The 21290-nt window shown below is 52.9% G+C and overlaps 1 protein-coding gene across 5 annotated transcripts in view; it reads right to left on the reverse strand.

The window, feature by feature from the left end:
* Positions 1-1315: 1315 nt before the first annotated feature.
* The window catches only part of IL4R (interleukin 4 receptor), a 38628-nt gene continuing 18653 nt past the window's right edge, over positions 1316-21290 (reverse strand). For 2 of the 5 annotated variants that reach the window (XM_025415650.3, XM_025415655.3), the window contains exons 2-10: positions 19198-19285; positions 17963-18101; positions 16875-17026; positions 15183-15334; positions 10503-10659; positions 7882-7978; positions 6258-6336; positions 4798-4847; positions 1316-3918 (exon numbers count right to left, since the gene is read on the reverse strand). In XM_025415650.3, the coding sequence (XP_025271435.3) occupies positions 2340-3918; positions 4798-4847; positions 6258-6336; positions 7882-7978; positions 10503-10659; positions 15183-15334; positions 16875-17026; positions 17963-18101; positions 19198-19267 (2475 nt within the window). In that variant the 5' untranslated portion in view covers positions 19268-19285 and the 3' untranslated portion in view covers positions 1316-2339. Of the gene's footprint in view, positions 3919-4797; positions 4848-6257; positions 6337-7881; positions 7979-10502; positions 10660-15182; positions 15335-16874; positions 17027-17962; positions 18102-19197; positions 19289-21290 lie in introns of those variants that run through there. The other 3 variants (XM_025415651.3, XM_035718092.2, XM_049111270.1) reach the window with 2 other exon arrangements.

Genomic DNA, 21290 nt, shown 5'->3' on the forward strand with positions numbered 1-21290 from the left:
CTCACACAAAACTCAAAACATGAAAACATGTTTTCTCTGTTTGCTGCTTACTTTTAAAATGTGATTTTCTGAGACAACACTCAGGCAAGATGGATTTAGGGCTGACACTCACGTAGGTGGCATACATTCTGTGGTGGCTGGGAGCCCTCCACGTCTGACCTGGGTTCAAGTCCTGCTCCAGGATGTCCTCACTGTGTGGTCCTAAGCTAACCTTCACCCTCTCTGGGCCTGCTTCCTTATCTATAAAATTGGGAGAATCGAACCCGCCTACTAGAGCTGTGACGTAGCAGATATACAGCACTTAGCATATTGCTTGGCCCTAAGTAGTTCTTTTGATTCCAAATTTTTACATATGCCTTTTCATAAGGAGCTCCTATAGGCAAAAAGTTCAGGCTGTCATTCACAGCGTGACCTTGGACAAGTCCCTTTTCCTCTCTCACGCTAAGTTCTCCCATCTGTAAATTGTGGGGTGAGAGGTCGGCTTGGGCATCGAAAGGGATAGATTTGGGCTCAGCACAAAGGAAGGATTTCTAACAAACACCAGGCTGCATGTGAGGTAGCGAGTCCCCCATGGCTTCTAGTGCATTGTGTAGAACACCCGAACAGAAAGGAACCTTGAACCTCTAAGCCCCTTACTTTCCACGTGTGGCCATCAGGGTAGCTACGCAGAGACCAGAACTATCCCAGAGCTTAAATCCCCTGCCTGCATCCTCATACCGTCTGCCTGGACGTCGAGCATGGATCACTTGTCCAGGCACCCTAGCTAATGGGGACGCTGCCTGGGTTCAGCTACAGACAGGCCCGCCCTAACTCGCTGTGTGACCTTGGCCAAGTGTAGCACTTGCGGACAGTACTCCGTCCACGTCTCCTTGATGCGCCAAAGGCTGCCCAGATATTAACTCTCAGCCTGGTGACTTATTTCCTGGAGCAGCTGAAGTGCTGGAGAATTGATGCCTCTGGAGGCAGCCCTGGACCAGAGAGCAGCGGTGGACAAACGCCCCAGCCCCCTACCTCTGCAGGGATACCTTCAGGCCTGCGCCATTGCAAGGCCATCCAAGGCTCTGGGTGGGGTGAAGGTCAGCTGCCCAGGCTAGCCCCGTTGGGTAACACGCCCTTTACCGCCTCCTGACCTTGCTTGACTCCCAAGCAAGGTGTCCTGGAATCACCCCCTAAAGCAGCTACCTGCACTTGAATCCCTGTCTCGGGGATGGGGGTGGGGACCCAAATAGGAGAAGGTTATTTAACCTTTTAGACCTCATTTCCTCTGGACGGCAAGATTCAGTGAATGAACAGAGATAAAGGGCTCACAACCAGGTCTGGCAGTGTGTCTGTTTAATAAATGTGGGGGAGGAAGGGGGAGGAGATAAACAGCCTTTATTTATATAAAACTCCACACCCTCTCGTTCCACCCTCCTCAGCATAGACAAATACCAGGTGATAAAATAATCTTTGAGACGCAAACAAACATTACTCAACCTGAGGGGTAGGTCAATGTGCAGGCTAAGTGTGCCCGGTGTGGACCGCCCAGAACGCCCAGCTCGGCCGGGTCACTGGACGGGAACCACTCTCTGCGTCCCGCCTCTCCGTGGCTGCGGGCAAGCATCCACGGGGGCGCAGAGTGGCCCCAAGGTAGCTGGCTGTGTTTATTCTGGGGATCCCGTGCTTCACAGGAGCCCCCAGTCTTAGGGTGTGAGGAAGCCGCCAGCAACTCGTCATGGCTTGGTGATCACAATCTTCTGTGTACTTTTGTGTTTGATACCAGCACATGACAAAGCTGCCCCGCCACGGCCCAGGTCTGCCCCCAGTGTCAACCTAAGGAAGGTCTGTTGACAGACAGATGGGCACCTCTGGGCAAATTACCACCCTTCCTGGACTTCAATTTCCCAAGGCATGTACCTGTTGGCTTGCTTGGTTTCTAGGCTCAGTGCCCAATCCATGGGATAGCAGGAGCGCATCCCAGAACTGGGCAAGACACAAGTCACCCGGCGATTAGATGGACAAAGCACGCCTGGGGGCCATGACAGGGACAGCACACTGGACAAGCTGTGGGCCGATGACGTGGCCAAGCCGAGGTGCCCAAGGAGCTCCTCATCCCTGAAGGTGCCTCTGCCCCAGGCCATCCACTCCCATGGGAGGTGACAGTCCCGGGCCAAGGCAGGGAGATGCAGGGGGAGGTCCAGTCTCTGCACCCCCGTGTCAGACCGCCTCACAACTTCATGCCAGGGTTTTCCAAGTCTTTTGTAAATCTGGCAGCCTGGCCCCCTTCCAGGGGGAGGCGTGTCACAGGCATGGCTAAGGCCCAGCCCTCACCTGCAGACATCAGCAACCAGAGGATGCATCTAAGAAGCGCTCATGCATGTGGGCTCTGTGGAAAGCACGGCCAGCTTTTTGGGGGTCTGGCTTGAGCTCTGAGCACTGCTGGAGGCAGGCTGGGAGAACGGAGAGGATTTGCCCTCCTTTGAGACCCCCGAGGGTACCAGGGAGGCCGGAGAGAGGCTGGCCTCCAGCAGAACCCCACCTGGCAGGACGTTCGGGGCCCTCAGGGGGCTCAGCAGGAGTGAGGACCTGTCTCCACAGCAGCAGCCACAGCAGGGGCTGGGCACTATGTGGGCCTTGCCACGCTCCTCCTGGTCGTGCCACTGCTTCAGGTGGCCACACAAGTGGCAGGTGAGGGCTGAGTAGACGATGCTACTGGCCAGGTCGTCCCTGAGGGGGTCTGTGGCCTGCTCTGGGGCCAGCAGGGTCTTACGGCTGTCCTCCTCCTTCCCTGCCGGCTCCACACCCAGGTGCTCTGGGGAGCTGCCTGCGCCGAGCGAGTCCTGAGGGCTGCCAGGTGGCTCCGTGTCCAGTCCAAAGGTGAACAGGGGGACAGGGACTGGGGTGGGGGCCCCAGGGCAGCCAGGAGTGAGGCTCTGGAAGGGCTTGTAGCCCCCCTCCCCACTGCCGGCCTCACCCCCAGATGTCCCCGGGCAGGTGGCACCGCCAGGGAGCAGACTGCAGAAGGCCTTGTACCCCGCTTCCCCAGAAGGGCCGAAGCCCGGCCCCCCGGCGTCGGGGGCGCTGCCCTGCTTCACGGCGCACGTGAACTCCCGGTAGCCGCTGCCGGGGCCCGGGCCGGGGGCCGGGGCTGCCCGGTGCTGGAGGACACTCTGGCGCAGGATCTGCTCCCAGCTTTCTGGCTCAGGCTGGAGGGCGGCAGGTGGCTCCGGGGGCTGGGGGGCAGAGGGGATGCCGGGGTCCGCTTCCCCGGGGCGATCGGCCAGCTCTGGGTCGGAGTCACCGTCGCCGGGATCGGAGGACTGGCCCAGAAAGCTGCCGAAGCTGCGGTACGCGGGGTTGTCTGTGACGACAGGGGGCGGCTCTGGGAAAGCCGAGCTGCCTGCGCTCTGGGTCGGGGAGGCCTGAAGAGCGGACTCGGGGCGGCGAGGCTGCTCCGGGCCCTCGGGCGCCGCCACCCGGGGCCCGGCCCTCGGGAACTGAGCCCAGGGCATCTGAGCGCCCACACTCCCCGAGGGGGGCGGAAGGCATGACTCCTCCAGGCCCTGCGGGCAAAAGCCCCCATTCTCACCGCCGAGAAGGTCCAGGAAGAGGCTTTCCGTCAGCCGGGCCACGATGCCCTCTCTGCCCTCCTGGAAGCTGCCCCCGCTGCCCTCCAGCGATGGGCAGAGGCTTCTTTTATCTTCCTCCACCTCCTCCTCCTCTTCATTGTCCACCGGGGCCTCAGAGAGCTCCACACATTGCACCACGCTGATGCTCTCCGGCCAGAGGATCGTCTTGCTGACCTCCACAGGGCACCACGCGGGTTTTCCAGGACCTTGGAGAGGCCCATTTTTGGCAGTCTTGGGGGACTCCTCCTCCCTGCCCAGGCCATGCTCCAGTAGACAGGGCAGGAGCTTGGTAAGACAAGTCTTCCAGTGTCTGCAGAAGCAGAGAGAAGTTCGGTCAGGATTCAGTGTCTGCGCTTGAAAAATTCCTATTCATCCCTCAAAGCTGGGCTTGACGTCAGCCTGGACTGATGTCTATCTACTGCAGACTTTATAATCAATAATCTTGACTCTTGACTTTATAAATCAATAATCTATCAGCCTATCTTCACCACTACACTGGGAAGTGCTTAAGGGCAGGGCCTGTGTTTTATTCTGGGATTTCTGGAGGCTGCACATAACCTGTCACCCAATACAAACCCAGTCTGTTGAATAAAGAAAAGTCTCTGTCGGGGATGATAATATTTAAAATAGTTTTCAATTTAGAATATTTATCAATACAACCGCAGAAGTAATGACTGTGGCGGTGGAGTACTAGGCTGAGGCAGTGTCCTGGAGCCCCCTGCTGGGCCAGCTATCAACTCTTGATAAGTATTTTAAATATCATCCTCGACACAGGAGCTAGAGGTGATGGAGGTGCTAACAGGCCAGGCGATGATCAGATACTCAAGGATTCAAGACGGCAGCTCTTGGCCAACCAGTCTGTAATTATGCCAACACTTGAACCCCTGGCATAGTTGCCCAGGTTGTAGTCTCTATGAGCTTTGCTCAGGACAGACGATGCACTTCCAACCCTAATCCCCCTGCCCCCCGCCGTGAAACTCAGGAGGCTCAGCCATCATGCCCACCTACCCAGCCCACTGTTCCTCCTGCCACCCCTCAAAGCTCAATGTCACAGAACAAGTGCTGAATGCTAAGGAGGAAAAGGCAGACGTGGAGGTGGGGTGTGATCCCACTCTTAGGATGGGCCCACTGCCCCAATTCCAACCCCTTCCAAATCCATGTAGGCAGTGACCTAGGTTCATATACATACGGGCACTTGGCTGGTTCTTGGCCTCGGGACCGCTTCCCCCAGAGTGACACCTAAAATAAATACAGAGACAGCCAATGAAACAGGGTGGAGAGGCCTTGCAGCCCAGCCTGGGACACAGCAATATTCAGTGAGGGTTTGCTACAAAAAGACGGTAAGGCTTCACATCACACCGGGTGGAGGTCTGACTTGGTCACTTCAGCTCTCTGGGCCTTGGCATCCTGGGAATCAATGAGACTGCCCTAGGACTAAGTTCCTGGGGCTGAAGGTAAAAATGGCCATAGTACTCTGAAGTCCCTCCTATCTCTTGAATCTGGCCTCCCTGTGTGACCCCCTTTGACCAAGAGAATGCCATGGAAGTGACAGTGGGCCAGCCCGCTCAAGGATGACAGACACAGCTTAGTCACCTCCATGCTCCAGGTGAGAGTCAGCCGGCTTCTGGATCTGTGAGTGAGGCCACTGGGAAGGGGCCCAGCCCAGATCCCTCTACCCTACACCTCTGCATGGAGCCCAAACTGCCCCCCTGCAGAAGCAAGTGCTCAATCAGTGGTGGTTGTTTGGACTCTCTAAATTGTGGGCTGTTTTGTTACACAGCAAAGCTAACTGATACAGATAGCATTTACTGTGTGCAGGACCCTGTAATCTATATTTTATATGTAACCATCTAGATGAATTCCAACATCAGGTAGGTAAGCACTACTACAACCCACATGAGGAAACTGAGACTCAGAGAAGCTAAGCAACATGCCCAAGTCCACACTGTAAGTAAGTGGCAGAGCTGGGGTTCAAAGCCAGCACCTCTGGACTCCAGAGCCACTCCAGAGACCTGAGGATACAGAGGCCAGTATCCTCCCCTTCCCCCCACCCACCCTCCCGCCCACCCGAGAATCCTGCTATGACCCAGGGAAATCCCACATGGCCATCATGTTGGAGAAACTGACCCACCCCTAGCTTGAGGGGGCCACCTGGCTGGTCTCAAGGTATTCCCACTCCCTTACCAGCGAATGCTTTAGGAACGGGCATGTGTTACGATTCAGACCAGTGAGAACTGAGGAGAGACCTGCTGGTGCACTGAGGGCAGTTTTCTGCTCATAAGGGGAAGACACAGGAAGCCCGTGCCCCTCGCCCTCCCCTTTTGACTTCCTGCCCTGGTACAGGCATCTCTCCAGGAGATGATGTGGAGGTGACCCATGAGGTCACCTCCTCCCAAGGGAGGTAAGAAACCAAGCGACCAACTCAGAGGAGCCCATCCTGGCTGAAAGAGTAGCCACGGGATCCAAGGGGCGGGAAGCAAAGGCCTTTGGGCTCCTAATGACCACACAAAGCTGCTGAAACCCTGGAACCTTCCTGACTTCACATGTGCAGTTTCAAAAGCCAACGGAGATCCTTAACATCCGAGCTGCTTTGAGATCTATCTCATGAAGCACGTAGTCCAGAGCATCCTCACCAGCCCACACTCTTACCTGTGAGTCCTGGATGACTATGGCCACGAGGGGGCTGTGGGCTGGGTTGGGAATCTGATCCCACCATCCTTTCTTAATCCTGAAAAAGAAAAGGAAGAGGCATTGGACACCATGGCCAAGTTGATGTTCCTTCTGTGATGGGGTCAGAGACCACACTGAATGGTTTAGACGTCTTGCCCTAACCTCATTCTACAGAGGAAGAGACCGAGGCCCAGAAGGGACAGGACAGCTGGGCTGTGGGCAGAACAGCCAGGTTCGTGCTCCAGCATCCTGCTACCCAGGATGGGGTTCCTGACATGGCCACCTCTGTCCTTGGTGGGAACAAGTCCTAGGGAATGAGGGCAAGCCCAAGTGGCAGAGAGAGAATTGTGGGTTTCCCCATGTCTCGGAGGATACCCAGAGTAAAACAGTCCCTCTCTCCACCCGGGTCTGTCTGGAGCCCCAGAGTGTCAGCGCTGGGACAGGGGGTTCTCAGATCACCTCTGACTGGCCTCTGCCCACTCCACTGGGTCAGGCGTCAGGAACAGAACAGTGAACAAGACAGACAAAAGTCCCTGCCCTTGCAGAACTGACCTTCTAGAAGAAACAAACACCAGCCAGAGCCACGTAAGTGTCACGAATAAAAGAAAGACGGGGCATAGAGAAGAATGGAGAGTGTGACCCCAGAAAGTCTCTCTGAGGAGGTGACTTCTGAGCGGCAACTGAAGGTGGAGCAGGAGCCACAGAGACGCCTGGGGAGAGGGAGGGACAGGCGAGGGGGCAAACGGAGGCTCAGAGAAGGGGAGGCCAGCCCGGGGTCCCGCAGAGCCATCATGACAAGACACGAAGAGGGGAGCCCGCGTGGCCACCAAAGTGCACGACACCGTGCCTCAGTCAACGCCCAGCCAGGGTACGTCCGGCCTCGCCAGACCCATTTCAGAGATGGGAGGACTGAGGCTGAGGCACAGCCAGATTCCAAGCGCCTGAGCTTGTTGGAAACAAGGCTCCTTCTACCCGCCCTGCCCACTGGGATCCAGGACTCTCTCGGGACTCTTGGGCTCCTGAAATATGCTCCTTCAACCTGCAAAGGAGGGACCTGAGATGGACAGAGGGTCAGCCTCTCATCGGCCACAAAGTCACTGAGTTCCAAGGCCAGGATCTGAACCCAGATTTCCAGACTCCGTCAGGGCTGCTGTCTAGAATTCCTGTCTACTGCCACGTGCCTCGAGTGTGTGGACCACACCTGGGTCCCCAGGGTGACCCATCTCCCTTCTGGCCCAGCTCACTCTCCCCCGTCAGGCCTCTCAGCTCAGACGGGCTTGCCTGGCCTCCCCTCCCCAATGCAGCACCCCGAACATTTCCTCCCTTCGCCCTGGGAGGTGCCCTTCAGTGCATGGATCCCTGTGGAAACCAGCTGTGGTTACTGGCTGACCTGGCTTCTTCCCTCTCCCCCCAAGGAGCACAGGGTCCTCGTCAGCCTTGCTCTCAGCTGTCGCCTCAGTGCCCTGCGCATAGTAGCTGCGCGATAAATACTTCTTGTTGCACGCAGGGACGGAAAGCTGGCAGGTCAGAGGGAGACTCCCCGCCACTGCACGCCCCGGGGCGGCCGGCTCGGTGGCATCCTGTGGCGAAGCCCAGGACTCACTTGATGATACTGAAGTAGCAGGACAGGCAGATGGCCAGGATGACGAGGCAGGAGATGCTGACGCCAAGTGGCAGGTGCTGCTCCCAGGGCTCGTAGTCTGGAATGGGAGGGAAGCCGTGAGCCTGCAGCGCGCCGGGTACCACCTGCCCTCTGCTTCCCGGAGCCGGAGACCGAGGCCTTGAGGAAGGGTCGTCCGAGACCCTGCATGAGCTGGCCGCCACCGAGCCCTCCCGCCTCATCCCCTCCTACTGAGAGCCCTTGTCACACGGCCTCCTCGCGGTCCCCTGCTCCTCCAAAGCTCGGTGCCACCCTGGGATCTTGAACCTGCTGCTCTCTTTCCTGACGCCCAGAGGTCAAGAGTGGTGACTCTGGAGCTGGACTCCCTGAGTTTGGGGCCTGACCAGGTCATATCCTTGCTGGCGACCCAGCTTCTCTGCACCTCGACTTCCTCGTCTGTACCCGGGGGTTAACGTACCCCCATGTTATAGGGTTGTTGTGGGGATTACAGGACGTAACACACGGAGCACTCAGAATGGTGTCTGCACATCCAGAAGCTTATGCTGTTGCCGACCGTGCACACCTGGCTCCTTCTCATTTACTTCACTGTCACCTGCTCCAGAAAGTTCCCTCGTGCCCTCTCTCCTGCTGCCCCCCTCCTAACCCTCCATGCCTCACTCTGCTTCTTCTCCCCAGACTGGCTGTCAACTGGATGGAGATCTATCGGATTTATTTTTCTGTCTGCTTGTTTCTTTTCTGTATCCCCCGGAGAATGTCAATCCCAGAAGATCAGGGGCTTCTGTCTGTTTTGTTCACGGCTGATACCCCAGGGTCTAGCCCTGAGCCAGGCAGGCAGTCGGGGCTCAATACATATATGTGGAAATAATGAAGTGTCCAGCCCCTTGTGTATGTTCCACACAAGCCATTCTCTCCCTTTCTCTTCCCTTCCCCGGGTCAATGGTAGAATCAAATCAATGTGGCAAAACTCTGCCCAGCGCTTACTGTGTGCCTGGTGCTCTGTGGGGCACCAGAGGTCTAGACACAGAGTAGATCCCACCTATGGAGCTTGCAGCCCACAGTGTAAGACAGATGGGTCAAGAGACATCCACAAGACAAATGAGCAACACCCAGAGGGACATGGCGGGGCAGGGTTTGGTTGCGGTACCCACCAACGGCCACTGTGCCCCGCCCTTTGAAGACCCCTTCTCTCAGTAATGTTGACAACAGCTCTTACTCCTCTTCCATGGTATAGATGATGTCTGAGGCAGTCCCTTCCCCTACAGCTACCTCCCCCTTCCTTACCAGGGAGCAGTGTGCCCACCCTGAGGTTTGGGCCAATCATGATTATCCTCTTCTTTTTTTCTCTTTTTTTAAAGATTTTATCCATTTATTCATGATAGACAGAGAATGAGAGGCAGGGACATAGGCAGAGGGAGAAGCAAGCTCCCCGCGGGCATCCTGATGCAGGACTCAATTCCAGGACCCTAGGATCACGACCTGAGCTGAAGGCAGACACTCAACCACTGAGCCACCCAGATGCCCCTCCTCTTCTCCTTTCCAGAGTACATCTGAGTTTCCAGCTGGGAGAAGCTCTATGACAGTCCCAGCCAATAGGATTGCAAGGGGAAGTCTGCTAGGGAAGCTTCTGGTAAGATTTTTGCTTCCTGATAAAAGAAAGAAATGCACAAGGTGCACTTGCTTGTGGTAGCCTTTCATTTCTGAAAGGCATGAGGGTGCCTCCAGCAGTCAACTTGGGGCATTGGAGTAACAAGTCAAAGGATAAAGTGCTACCATGGTTAGGAGGGCAGAGGAAAGAAGACAAGTCTCTGGGGTGACATCGCTGAGCTGCTGCATAAACTAGGGAAGGTCCCCTTGTAAGACTTCATTTTATATAACATAATTCAATGTTTCTAGTGCAAAAAAACCAGGAGTAAGAGTGTTGCAAAGAGCAGCTGGGGGATGTAGCTACAGAGTGAGGGACTATATGTCCTAGAATCCCTTGCAGCTATGTGTGCCACTGGGCACCAACAGAAACCAGCAAAATAGCATTTACGTTCACCTACTTTGAAATTACAGAATCTATGAGAAGCACCATGAGATCTTGTTTTTACAGTGTTAATAAAGAAGCCCATATTCCTAGATAACAAATATATTTTGAAATACTTTTATGACCTCATCTCAATAAAATTAGTTTCCCTCATCATCCTATGTATTTTATTTTTTACATTTAAAAATAGTATTCTGGGGTTCACAGCCAAAGGGGTCCATGATATGAAAAGGTTAGGAATCTTTGTCCCTAAGGGAATGATGGAACCACAGGGAGGAGCCCCCCTCCCCCATCCCTGCAAAACCAGCTGAGTTCACGCTGGACGGTTACATGACCAAGAAATACATTCCTACAGCGAAGAGTCACAGAACTTGCGGGCTCATTTGTTACCGCAGCCTGCCCTACCTGCCCTGACCAGTACACCAGGTCAGTCAGTAATCCCATTAACCCACAGTTAGAGCCACTCTCTGCTATGGGAATGCAAAACACGGATGCTCAGCCAGAGGAGGTGTCTGGCCACAGGATAAAAGTGAGGAGCCCGTGTCCTACCGACTCACAGCCCCCTGTGGATACTCACAGTTAAGCCACGTGGTGCTGGGGCTCCAATCACTCCAGGTGCTGTTGTAGGTCTGAGCCCAGGCCCTCACACGTGCGCTGTAGGAAGCTCCAGACTTGAGGGTGCTGGCTGCCAAGCGGAGGGTGGGCCCCATGTAGGTCACATTATAGACTTTAAACTGGGAGAGGAAAGGGACACATTAGTGCACCAGATTGGGGGAAAGAAGTACCAGCTGCCACCAGGGCTGCTGTCTCCTCCGTTGGCCCCACAGTGTTTAAGAGCCACCAGCCTGGACATTTGGCTATTCCTCCAATTCGGGGCTTTGTTTGCCACCTCTCCAACTGTGACCAGAGTCAAGCGAGATGAGTCAGGGAACTGGCCTTCAGCCTGCACCCCCTCCACCAGCTCCCCGATTACCTGTGCAACATTACTGGGACAAGCTGAGTTTCAGTATTCTCATCTGTAAAATGAGGGTAAGAGTCCCTACTGCCATCTTCTAGCTGTGTGACCCTAGGCAAGTGATGTAACCTCTCTAGACCTCAATATCCTTCTTCAGCTAAATGCTGATAATAAAAGCCTGTACCTCACCTCCTAGGGTTGTTGTGAGGGTTAATACAGGTAAGCATGGAGGACAGGGCCCAGCATGCAGGAAGCATGACAGTGACCCTTCTACAGCACAGAAAGGTCACCAAGTTCCTCTCTCTCCTCCATGGGCTCTCTGGAGCCTTCATACTCAAACCTGAGTTCTAGTCTAGAATCTCAGCCCTGCTCCAACTGCTGGAAAGGGACTTCTAAGACCTGTTATCCAGTGAAAAGGGTAAATGAAAATTAGTCTGTGTTGTTTGCCACCTTTTATGCCAAAAAAAAAAAAACAAAACAAAACAGACAGACTCTAGGATGGCCACGTGATCCCACCTTGCATCATGCCCCTGCATAAACCCCTCTTCTTGAGTGTGGGTAGGGCTTGTGACCTGTTCCTATCAACAGAATGAAGCAAAAGTGATGGGTAGGTAGGGACCACATGAATGGGGTCTTATCAGATAAGGCTGTAATTCCCACTGGCTAGAGGATGCTCTATCCTCTGCTGGTTTTGAGAAGTCAATAGGGAAGGAACTGAGGGCAGCCTCCCACCCACGGCCAACGAGAAGCTGTGGCCCACAGTCCAGCAGCCCATAAGAAACAATGCTGCCAACATCACAGCTGGCACTCAGGAGTGATCTTTCCCTGGTCGAGCCTCAGATGAGACCACAGCCACAGCCGAGTTCTTGACTGTGCCTGTGGGAGAGCCTAAGCTAAGGCCCCAGGTAAGCCACATTCAGACTCCTGGTCCCTAGAAACGGTAGCTCAATAAAATGCATGCTGTTTAAAGCAGCTACATTTGTGGTGATTGTGTTATATAGTGAGAGAAAAGTGACACAGCGAGGAATGAACACACGTTTCCATGTACATGCATACACTCTCTGGGGAGGACACACATGCCTCCCAGACCTCTGCTGGCACTAGCCTGGCCTTCCTTCCCCTCCTGGAAGGAGATGGGAGCAGGAGTCAGCCTCTGGGATAAAGAACTGGAGGTTGGGGTCACAACAGAAACATATTTACCATCCCAAGTCCTTTCATACCATTTGAATTTTTTACTACATGTATTACTCGTATTAAAAAGAAAATTTTAAAAAATGAAATAAAATCTGTGATCAAGATCAATTCTGATGTCACAGGAGCAACCTGAATCCTACGCCCAGGGCTCTTCTCCCAGCAAGGTCCGTCCCTCTGCAGCTCTGCTTCTGCTCGAAGGCTGGATGTGCATTTAGAGAAATGGTCTGGTGTGAAGTGAGCCGAGGGGAGGTTTTGCACAAAACCCCAACAGGTTGCTGTAGAGACTGGAAGGCAGCTGGAGCTTCCCAGGGAAGCTGAGGTTGGGAAGGGGGTTGTGGGAGGAAATGAAGGCAGGAAAACGAGGCACTTACAGCCTTCTTTTCTTTCTAAATATGAGTAAGCAGGATACAACAGCTGGACCTAGTTCTCCAAAGGAATCATACACCCTGAAGAGAAGAAGTGGATTGGGAAATGTTTTGCTAAGAAACATAAGAGAAATCCGAGCTTCCAAGGAACTACTTGTGGCTTGTTTTTCAACAAAGAGGCCAGGTATTTGGGAGGACACCTCCGAGGGAAAGATCCAAGGCAGGAGAAACAACACAGACTCTGGAGTTCAAAACCTGGCTCCCAACCCCAGCTCTGCCAATTCCAGCAACCCTGGGCGAGTCAGTCTATCTCTTCATGCCTCAGTTTCCTTGTCACTAAAACGGAGAGGCCAGCACCCTTCTGCGTGCAGGGCTTTCACAACCGACAGTGATACATTCTGAGCCCAGCACATTTCAGGCATGCAAAAAATGGTAACCATTAGGATCAATCATTAGGCTGTGGCATTCATGACGCTGCACACACCACCACATCCCCATAATCCTCAGATGCCACGAATCTTCGTATCTCCAAGTCTTCGCTTATGTGGTTCCACGCAGCCTACCCTTCCTTCCCTATCTAGAAAACTCTTATACACCCTTCAATGCTCAGGCCAAAACGAAATCATCCAGAGCCATGATTAACGCCATCCTCCAAACCCCACAGCAAATGTCTAAGATGTCTTCTCAGAACTGATCGCATCCATTGAACGCACAGCATGGGGAATACGGCTACTAATATCCTATTCACTCTGTATGGTGACAGTTTGGTAACTAGACTTATTGCGGTGATCATTTTGAAATGTGTACAAATGTCAAATCTCTGTTGTACACCTGACACTAATATTGCATGTTAATTATACTTAAATTTAAAAAAAAATTGGTCCCATCCAGTCTTGAGCCACAGCTGGTGTCTGCAATATGGTAGCAAACAGAGCTGGACACGCACCCAGCATCTAGGAGGCTGGGGTCAGGTACCCAAAGCTCAGAGCAGGTAAGCTTCTGTCTCCAGCTCCAGGGTTAATCCTCATTGGTCGAGGCCAATCACGGCCACGCCATTCCCTAGCCTGTGATTGGTCAGGAAGGAGCATGTGACCAGCTCCGGCCAATGACCAATGAGGGAAATTCTATAGGTTGGGTCGGTTGCTGGGGCAAGCAGAGATGGGTGAGGGGTGTCTCAGTAGCCTCTACCCCACCAACAAGAGGAGCTGCACCCAGAATTCTGAGGCCCTGGGCATGTACGTGACAACAGCCATAGCTTGGGCACGCTGATTAATTCTACCTGCTGGCTGGAGTCCGCGGCCAGGTTCTGCACCTGTGTCTCAGCCAGCCCTATCCCTGTTTCTCCTTCCCCGGACTTTCCTCTGGGGACCCACCTCTCCCTCATTCTCCACCCATGTGGCTTGGGTGGAGCTGACCCCACCTGCAGCTCCAGAGGTGGCCATGTGACTCACCTCTAGCCAATCAGAGCACAACATCAGCACCCTCTTTCCTGCCCACAGCCTGGGCCAGGTTCAGAGATTTGCATGTCATCCAAGCCAGGCAACTGAGGATCGGCCCCCCAAAATTTACTGGAACTCCCGGAAAAGAAAGACTTTTCCCACTGTGGCTTTGCATGTCACTAGCATGTAGAATGGAGTTGCTGGTGCCACTACCTGAGGGAAGAGCGTCTAAAAATGAAGCCAGTACAGAATAAAGCAGAGCCAAGGGAGGGATAGATTCCTGGACCTAAAGCCAGCCACGATAAGCAAATAAGGAAGCTTTCTTTGCACTCTACAGGTCACACCCCTCTCTCCCCTCCAGCCTCTGCTCTTAATAAGCCTTGCACTTCCCGGAACATGGGAAGGGGATTTAGCTACAAAATGGAGCCTGCCTCTCTCTTTGGCAACTGTGCAGCCCCTCCCAATGCTTTCTAAGCCTCGGCTGCGAGAACCTGGCTGCTCCATTCCCGCTCCCACCACACGCCGTGGCCCCGTGCCAGGGGGGAAACCACACCTGAGCATCTGAGAGGTGTCAATCAACACCCACCCACTCCCTGGCTGAGGTAGGAAGATAGCAGCTGATGCGGGGGTGTACGACGTGTGGAGCCTGCTCCTGGCAGCAGGAGCCAGGCCAGCCCGGGTCCCTAGATAACAGGGTGTGCCTCGGAGGAGGCCCTGGGTGAGTCTGACATAGCGAGTTCTAGACCAAGGTGTGGGAGGGCAAGGCCGACGGGGCTTTCCAAGGCCTAGTGGCGCTCGGGAGAAAAGGAGAACAACGTTTCAGACACACAATGAGTGACTGGCAGGGGAACCTGTCTGGGTCACACACGTGGCACTCTCAGTAGCCAGTGGAGTGGGTACTCTCGTTATCCCCATATTACAGATGAGACAACTGAGGTACAAGGGGGTTACATGACACGGCCAGGGTCACACAGCTGACGGGTGGAAGCAGGTATGAGAACCCAGCTCTGTGGGATGCTGGGGCTCTGGGGGTTCAGATGCTGTCCCTCCCCTGGGAATGTGTGAGGGAGAAACGGAGGTGGCAGGAAATAAACTCCACCCCCACCCGAAAGTAAAACAGAAGGGAGCCAAGCCAGCCACTGTGGACAGCCAGCCCCTGCTAGCATTTACTGGAGAGTCTACTGTCCATCAGTTGTCCCTTTCTAAAACCTGTCAATGCCCCGCACTCCTCACTGTGATGGAAAAGTCTCCTCCTGCCTGAGTCCCAGGAGTTGGTAGAGAAACCACCCAGTGCACACACTCACGTCCTCGGGGTCGTTGTCATTCGAAACGTTGACCATGTAGGTGAGCTCAGAGTGCAGGTGATTCTCAGTAGGGTACGGGTTTGTCCACATCAGCAGCCACGTGTGGGAGATGTTGGGGTAAACTGTGAGGTTGCCGGGGGTCCTGGGCTTCACTGTGGAGAAGTGGTGCCCAGTGAGGCGCTTGTCCGGGTGTGGAGAGGGACAGCCCACGGGACACAGGTCACTTAGTAGGTTGACTGTGGGGATGCCTGGGTGGCTCAGTCAGTGAACCCCCCAACTCTCAATTTCAGCTCAGGTCAGGATCTCAGGGTCAGAGTATGCGGCTCCATGCTCAGTGAGGATTCTCGACTACCCCCTTCTGTTCCTCTCCCCTGCTCTCTCTTTCTCAAGTAATTAAATAAATCTCTAGATTTTTAGACAACCATGCTGCTGTAGCACATTTATGGGATCCCATGTGGATTTAGTCTCAATAGAGAATGACCATCATAATACCGACTACAGTGTTGCTAAAATTCTACCTAGCAATCGTGGTTATTAACCAGCTTTCTACAGTGAATGCAAAACATAAGCCAAAGGAACCCAAAATGTGCCTTTTTCACCTTTGTCCTTCACACTTTTGGCCACATCTATGTACTATGTTATTACCCTTTTTATTTTGATTCATGTGTTTTCTTAAATGTAGTCTTCTTTTAAGCAATCCTGTCCAGAAGATCACAGGTATGTAATATGTATTAAAATCAATGCAGGGGATCCCTGGGTGGCTCAGCGGTTAAGAACCTGCCTTTAGCCCAGGGCGTGATCCTGGAGACCCAGGATCGAGTCCCACGTCAGGCTCCCCGCATGGAGCCTGCTTCTCCCTCTGCCTGTGTCTCTGCCTCTCTCTCTCTCTCTCATGAATAAATAAAATCTTTCTTTAAAAAATAAAAAATAATAAAAAATTAAATCAATGCACACATGCAGAAATTATTTTAATTCATGGGTTCATTCACGGGTCCATTTAAACAACCCACTGACCATGGGCGGTACAAATGGGCTCTTTGAGAACTGCTGAGGCCATGAGCTCCACGGATAGTCATGAGAATACTCCTCTGCAGCTTAGTAGCTGTGTGACCTTAGCCAGGTTACTTGCCTTCTCTGTATTATATTCAATTGCACAATGAGGATAACTCTCTTCTGAGAAATGAGGCTCAGAGAGGTAACGTGACTTGCCCAAGGTCACAGAGCAATAAATGGTGTTTTAAACTCCTGTCACTACAGTGCAGCAGAATCACGGTGAGTTGGACTCTGGCTACCAGGATCACGTCAGCCTTCCATGGCCCAGACTGTCTGAAGGAGCGGCAGCTGACTAGGCGACAGAGGGTGGAAGGACAGGTCCCAGCTCCGTTTTTGGTCTGGAGCAAGCATGCCTTCTGATAAGCATGCCTCATCTCAAGACTCCAGTCTGGGCACTTGAATTCAGGTGGTTGAACTATCAAAGCTGAAGGGGACCTGATGTGCTAGGGAGCCCAGCCCCATTTCAGAGATGGGAGGACTGAGGCTCGGAAAGGAACAAAAATCTCATCATGTCTGGGACTATGCAGGAGATTGCTTGCAGCTCACTCCCCCAACTGGAGCCTGCCTCCCCTGCCCCAGAGCTGAGCTGGGGTCCGGGAACCGCACCCCCGCACCCCTGCCCCACCCTGCCCCACTCACCATGCTTGCTGGGCTGGAAAGAGCCGCTCCATAGCAGCTGCTGCCCAGCCCACAGGTCCAGCTGATAGACATCCGCTTCCACCGCGTCATCTATCGGCATGCTGCACACGCACACTGAGTCTTCTCGGTTCTCAGGGACACACGTGTGGTTTCTGCAGACAAGGGTGGTGTGTCAGATTGCCACGTTCAGGCTGGCTGGGACCCCTGGGTGTCCCTGGAATATGCCTCAGGGAACGCATGCTCTTCCAGCTTCCCAACTGCCCTGCCTGCAGGACCAGATCTGGGTGCTGGGGTGTAGAGGACAACAGACCAGCACTGCTTTCCTTGCTGGCCACAGCCACTTGCCACACACCCCCCAGACTTTTACACGACCCTGGCCATGGTCTTGATCCCGGAACTTGGCTCACCTCTGAAAGCCAGTGAAAGGGAAGAAACAAAGGCACCAAAGAATTTGTAACAGTGTGTGTGTGTGTGTGTGTGTCCCAGTGTACCTCTGGGTAGCATGGTTTATCCCAGCACACAGCGGACTGTGGCATGCTGCCCCATGTCTCATGGGGTCAGTGAACCTTTTCTGCAATGGGCCAGAGGGTAAATATTTGGGGCTTTGGGGGCCATACTGTTTGTGTCCCAACTACTCACCTCTGCTGCTGTAGCACAAAAGCAGCCACAGACAACACAGAAATGAGGGGGCATGGTCGTGTGCCAGTAGAACTTCATTTACAAAAGCAGGTGGTGGGCCAGATGTGGGCCTCGGGCCAGAGTTTGCAGATCCCTGGTCTAGGCCAGTATATCACGTTTCCAAGCACAGCCGGTCTAGCTTAATACATCGTGGAAGGCCTCTGTCACTGTACCTAGATTCTGGTGTGCCCCACGTGCCAGTGTGCCCTTGTAACTGCGTGCCCAATCACGTCCTGAGCACCACCTGGAAGCATTCTCCAGGTGCTCTGGACTATCCCAGTGACCCACCTGGAGCAACATACCCAAGGTTCCATGGTCCACCACACATCACAGTGAATCTAGCACTAACACACTATCCCCAATCGTCCAGGCACAGCTTCCCCCAAGTCCCAGCTCCACCCCAAACTTACTCAGACCCCATAAAGTCCAGCTGGTAGGACAGGCGGAGCTCGGCACTGCAGTTGGTGGGATGGTCCATCTTCCACTGACAGACAGAGGTGCTGATGTAGTCGGAGAAGCAGCTGGGCTCGTGCAGGACCTTCACACTCCCTGGGGAGACACAGGAGCACTCTGAGCAGCCAGAGGCAGACAAGCAAGGGGTCATGCACCAGTGGGAGGAGTCAGAAACCAGCCCGGATGGGACCGAGGAGCCCATCACAAAGGAGACCACAGTCCCAGGCGCTGTTGTGTGCCAGTCTTCATGGAGCTGGGGGCAGGATGGGGCTCTGGAGGTTCCCCACTGGCATGGGGCAGATTCCTGAAGCCACAGAACACCCCCAGGCGGCAGGGTCTACCTTTACCTTATGGAAACTCCACTACGTGCCCTTGGCCAAATTAAAGTAAGTGTCTCATCTAAGGAATTTCTAGTCTGTTCTGCCACCACAGGCATCGGCCCCAGAGCCATGTGAGCAGGCGGAGGAGGGGCTGTTAGCCATTTGCCTGCTCCTCGATCCCATCTATCTTCCACCCCTCTCTGCACTCAGGAGGTTGACCCTCAAGGTCTTGCCATCCAGGTGCCCTCGACCTCTGGCTGCCGGTTGGGTTCGGCCCGGCCAATATCAAGGGCAGGATGAAAGGTCGGGGTATTTCGTCCAGCCGGTCAGTGGCAGAGCTGTGCGTGAAGCTGGCAGGATGTGCAGTGGGTCTGCTACGTCATGTGAGAGCCCTCGCTCTGGCTCTCGACTGCCCAGCCCTGCACACGGGCAGGTGCCTTCCTGCTCTGGTGCCCAGCACCAGCCCCGCCGCAGCCGGTGCCAGTCGGCATTTGTCTGCTGGATGAAGGACTGACCATATTAGGCAGTGACTCAGAATCCTAATAAACATCTCAAACTCCCCTCTTGTCCAAAACTCACTTCTTCTGATACCCCCTCCCCCAAATCCATGCCCCCTACTGTTCTGAGCTTTTTTTCTTTTTTTCTTTTGTTCTGCGCTTTTTCTATCACTTTCTAACCTCTTTACGATTTATTTATAATTACAACCATTTGTCATTAGCTGTCCCCTCCCACTAGAGTGTAACCTCCTTGGGGCCTGGAATCTTTGTTTCGTTCACTGATTATCCTAGGAGCTGCGCATCTAAATGGCCAATAAACACTTGCTGAATGAGTGACCAAATGAATGAATGAATGAATGGGAGGTGGTGACTTACCAGAGCTGGCCACCCACACCAGGACCAGGCAGCTCACAGGGAATGTGAGCCCAGAGCAAAGCCGCCCCATTGGGAGATCCTAGGACACCTGCTGAGAGAAAGTGAGCCAGGTTAGTGCCAACAATGAGCCCTCTGTATTCACCAGAGCTCTAGCTATATCTGTCTATTGACCAATCAATCTATGTATCTCTATAATCATGAAACATAACACAGATGCACAAAGCCCAGAATGAGCCACAGAATGCCTGTCCCGAGAGACACTTCTTGAAAAAAAAAAAAAACCTCCATGACCTGCTAAATTTAAGCAACTCCTTGGACTTTTGAAAGTTCATAATGCACTTTTGCATGTAAAGGCTCTGATGAGTCCAATTTATTTTTCATTTAACCCAACACTTACTAATTAATTTCCCTACTCAATCTTCATTTGTGTGTGTGTGGGGGGGGAGGTTAAAACCTCAATTGAACCCCTAAACGATTTACAAGTCCTTGAAATATACTTTGGGGATGTTAATCTGTTGAGCCTTATAGAGCTCGTCAAATAAATAGTGGTGTATTCACGCAGTAAAAATGATGCTGTTGAGTGTGTTAGACTTACATCAAAGGCCCCAATTCTTCACACTCCTCCTGGATCTATGTAACCTGTCCATGCCCCCACCACGGCCACTACCACCACCACTCTGGGCAAGGCTTTTTCCCCTGTCCTTGGATTATGGGCTCAACCATGTGACCAGCTCTGGCCAGCAGAATATTAGCAAAAGAGATACACTGCAGAAGCCTGCTTTTGCACAACCACCGCCTTGAGAACATGCCCATGCTAGCCTGCTGGGGGGTGGTGACATGTAACAGTCCTGCAGGGCCATTCCGCATTAGGCAACAGGCAGCCACCTCCAAGTCACGTGCCTGAGTTCTGCAGCTCAACAGAGCTGTGTAGCTGACCCAAGGCTGACCACGGGTGCGAGCTCAGCCAGGCCCAGCTAGGCTGCCCCCCAACCCAACCTGAGCTAAATATATGTCTCTTGCTATATGTTCCTGGGGTTTTGTGCTTCACTGTCATTCCCCTCGGGTCATCACCCCACCACTCTGACTTCTAACCCCATAGGTGACCTCTGTGTTTTGTGTTACATGTAAATGGAATTGTGCACTGCCCCTACAATGTTAATGGCATTCCATAACACATGGGGAATAAAAATCAGAAAGTACAGACACCCAAAAAGAAATCAGTTCAAATCCCCCAAAATCACAAGGCCTAGCAATAACCCCTGTACACATTCATATCAATTCTTTCAGGTTTGTCTATACGAATAGGGAGATCAATACGAATTTTATTTACCGAAATAGCAGCACCCTCTGCCTATTAAAACTTAAATTTTAACACTTAATATACCATTAAATATCATTCCATACCACTGTAGATCTAAAGCATCAAATTACTAATATCCCTCTGTGTCCACCATCAGATTTTTAGCCTTTGTTTATTATTGTTATTGCTTTGTTATTGTACGCAGCGTCTCGTATGTGCCCATCCTTGGAGAACCATTGGCTCACATTTCTCTGTTCCTTGCCCTAAGCAATTTCTTTCTTTTTTTTTTTAAGATCTATTTATTTATTTTGGGGGGTGGGCAGAGGGAGAGGGAGAAAAGCAGACTTCCCACTGAGTGCAGAGCCCCACACCAGGCTCTATCTCACAACCTGCTCTGAGCTGAAATCAAGAGTCTGACACTCAACCAACTGAGCCACCCAGGTGCCCCTTCTTTTTTCTTTCTTTTTTTTTTTAAGGTATGTTATTGATCTTTTCTCATATTACAAAAGCCACATTTGATAGCTGTGGAAAATTTAGATAAGAGAGACACGCAAATAAGCAAAAAGAATGTCTATAATTCCATCACCTGGGAAAACACCACTGGTGACTTTTTTGCATCTGTGTGTAGTCTTTTCTTTGCAAATCTAGTTTGACAGAATGGGCTGGTACAAGGTCTTCTGTTTCAGAACATGTTTATTTCTATGCCACGAAATACCTCTCAACACCCCTACTGGTAATGGCTGTGTGTCAAGGTTTCCTGAAATTAATTTATTTTTTATTTTATTTTATTTTT

The sequence above is a fragment of the Canis lupus genome, chromosome 6, assembly GCF_003254725.2.
Source record: "Canis lupus dingo isolate Sandy chromosome 6, ASM325472v2, whole genome shotgun sequence".
NCBI lineage: Eukaryota > Metazoa > Chordata > Mammalia > Carnivora > Canidae > Canis > Canis lupus.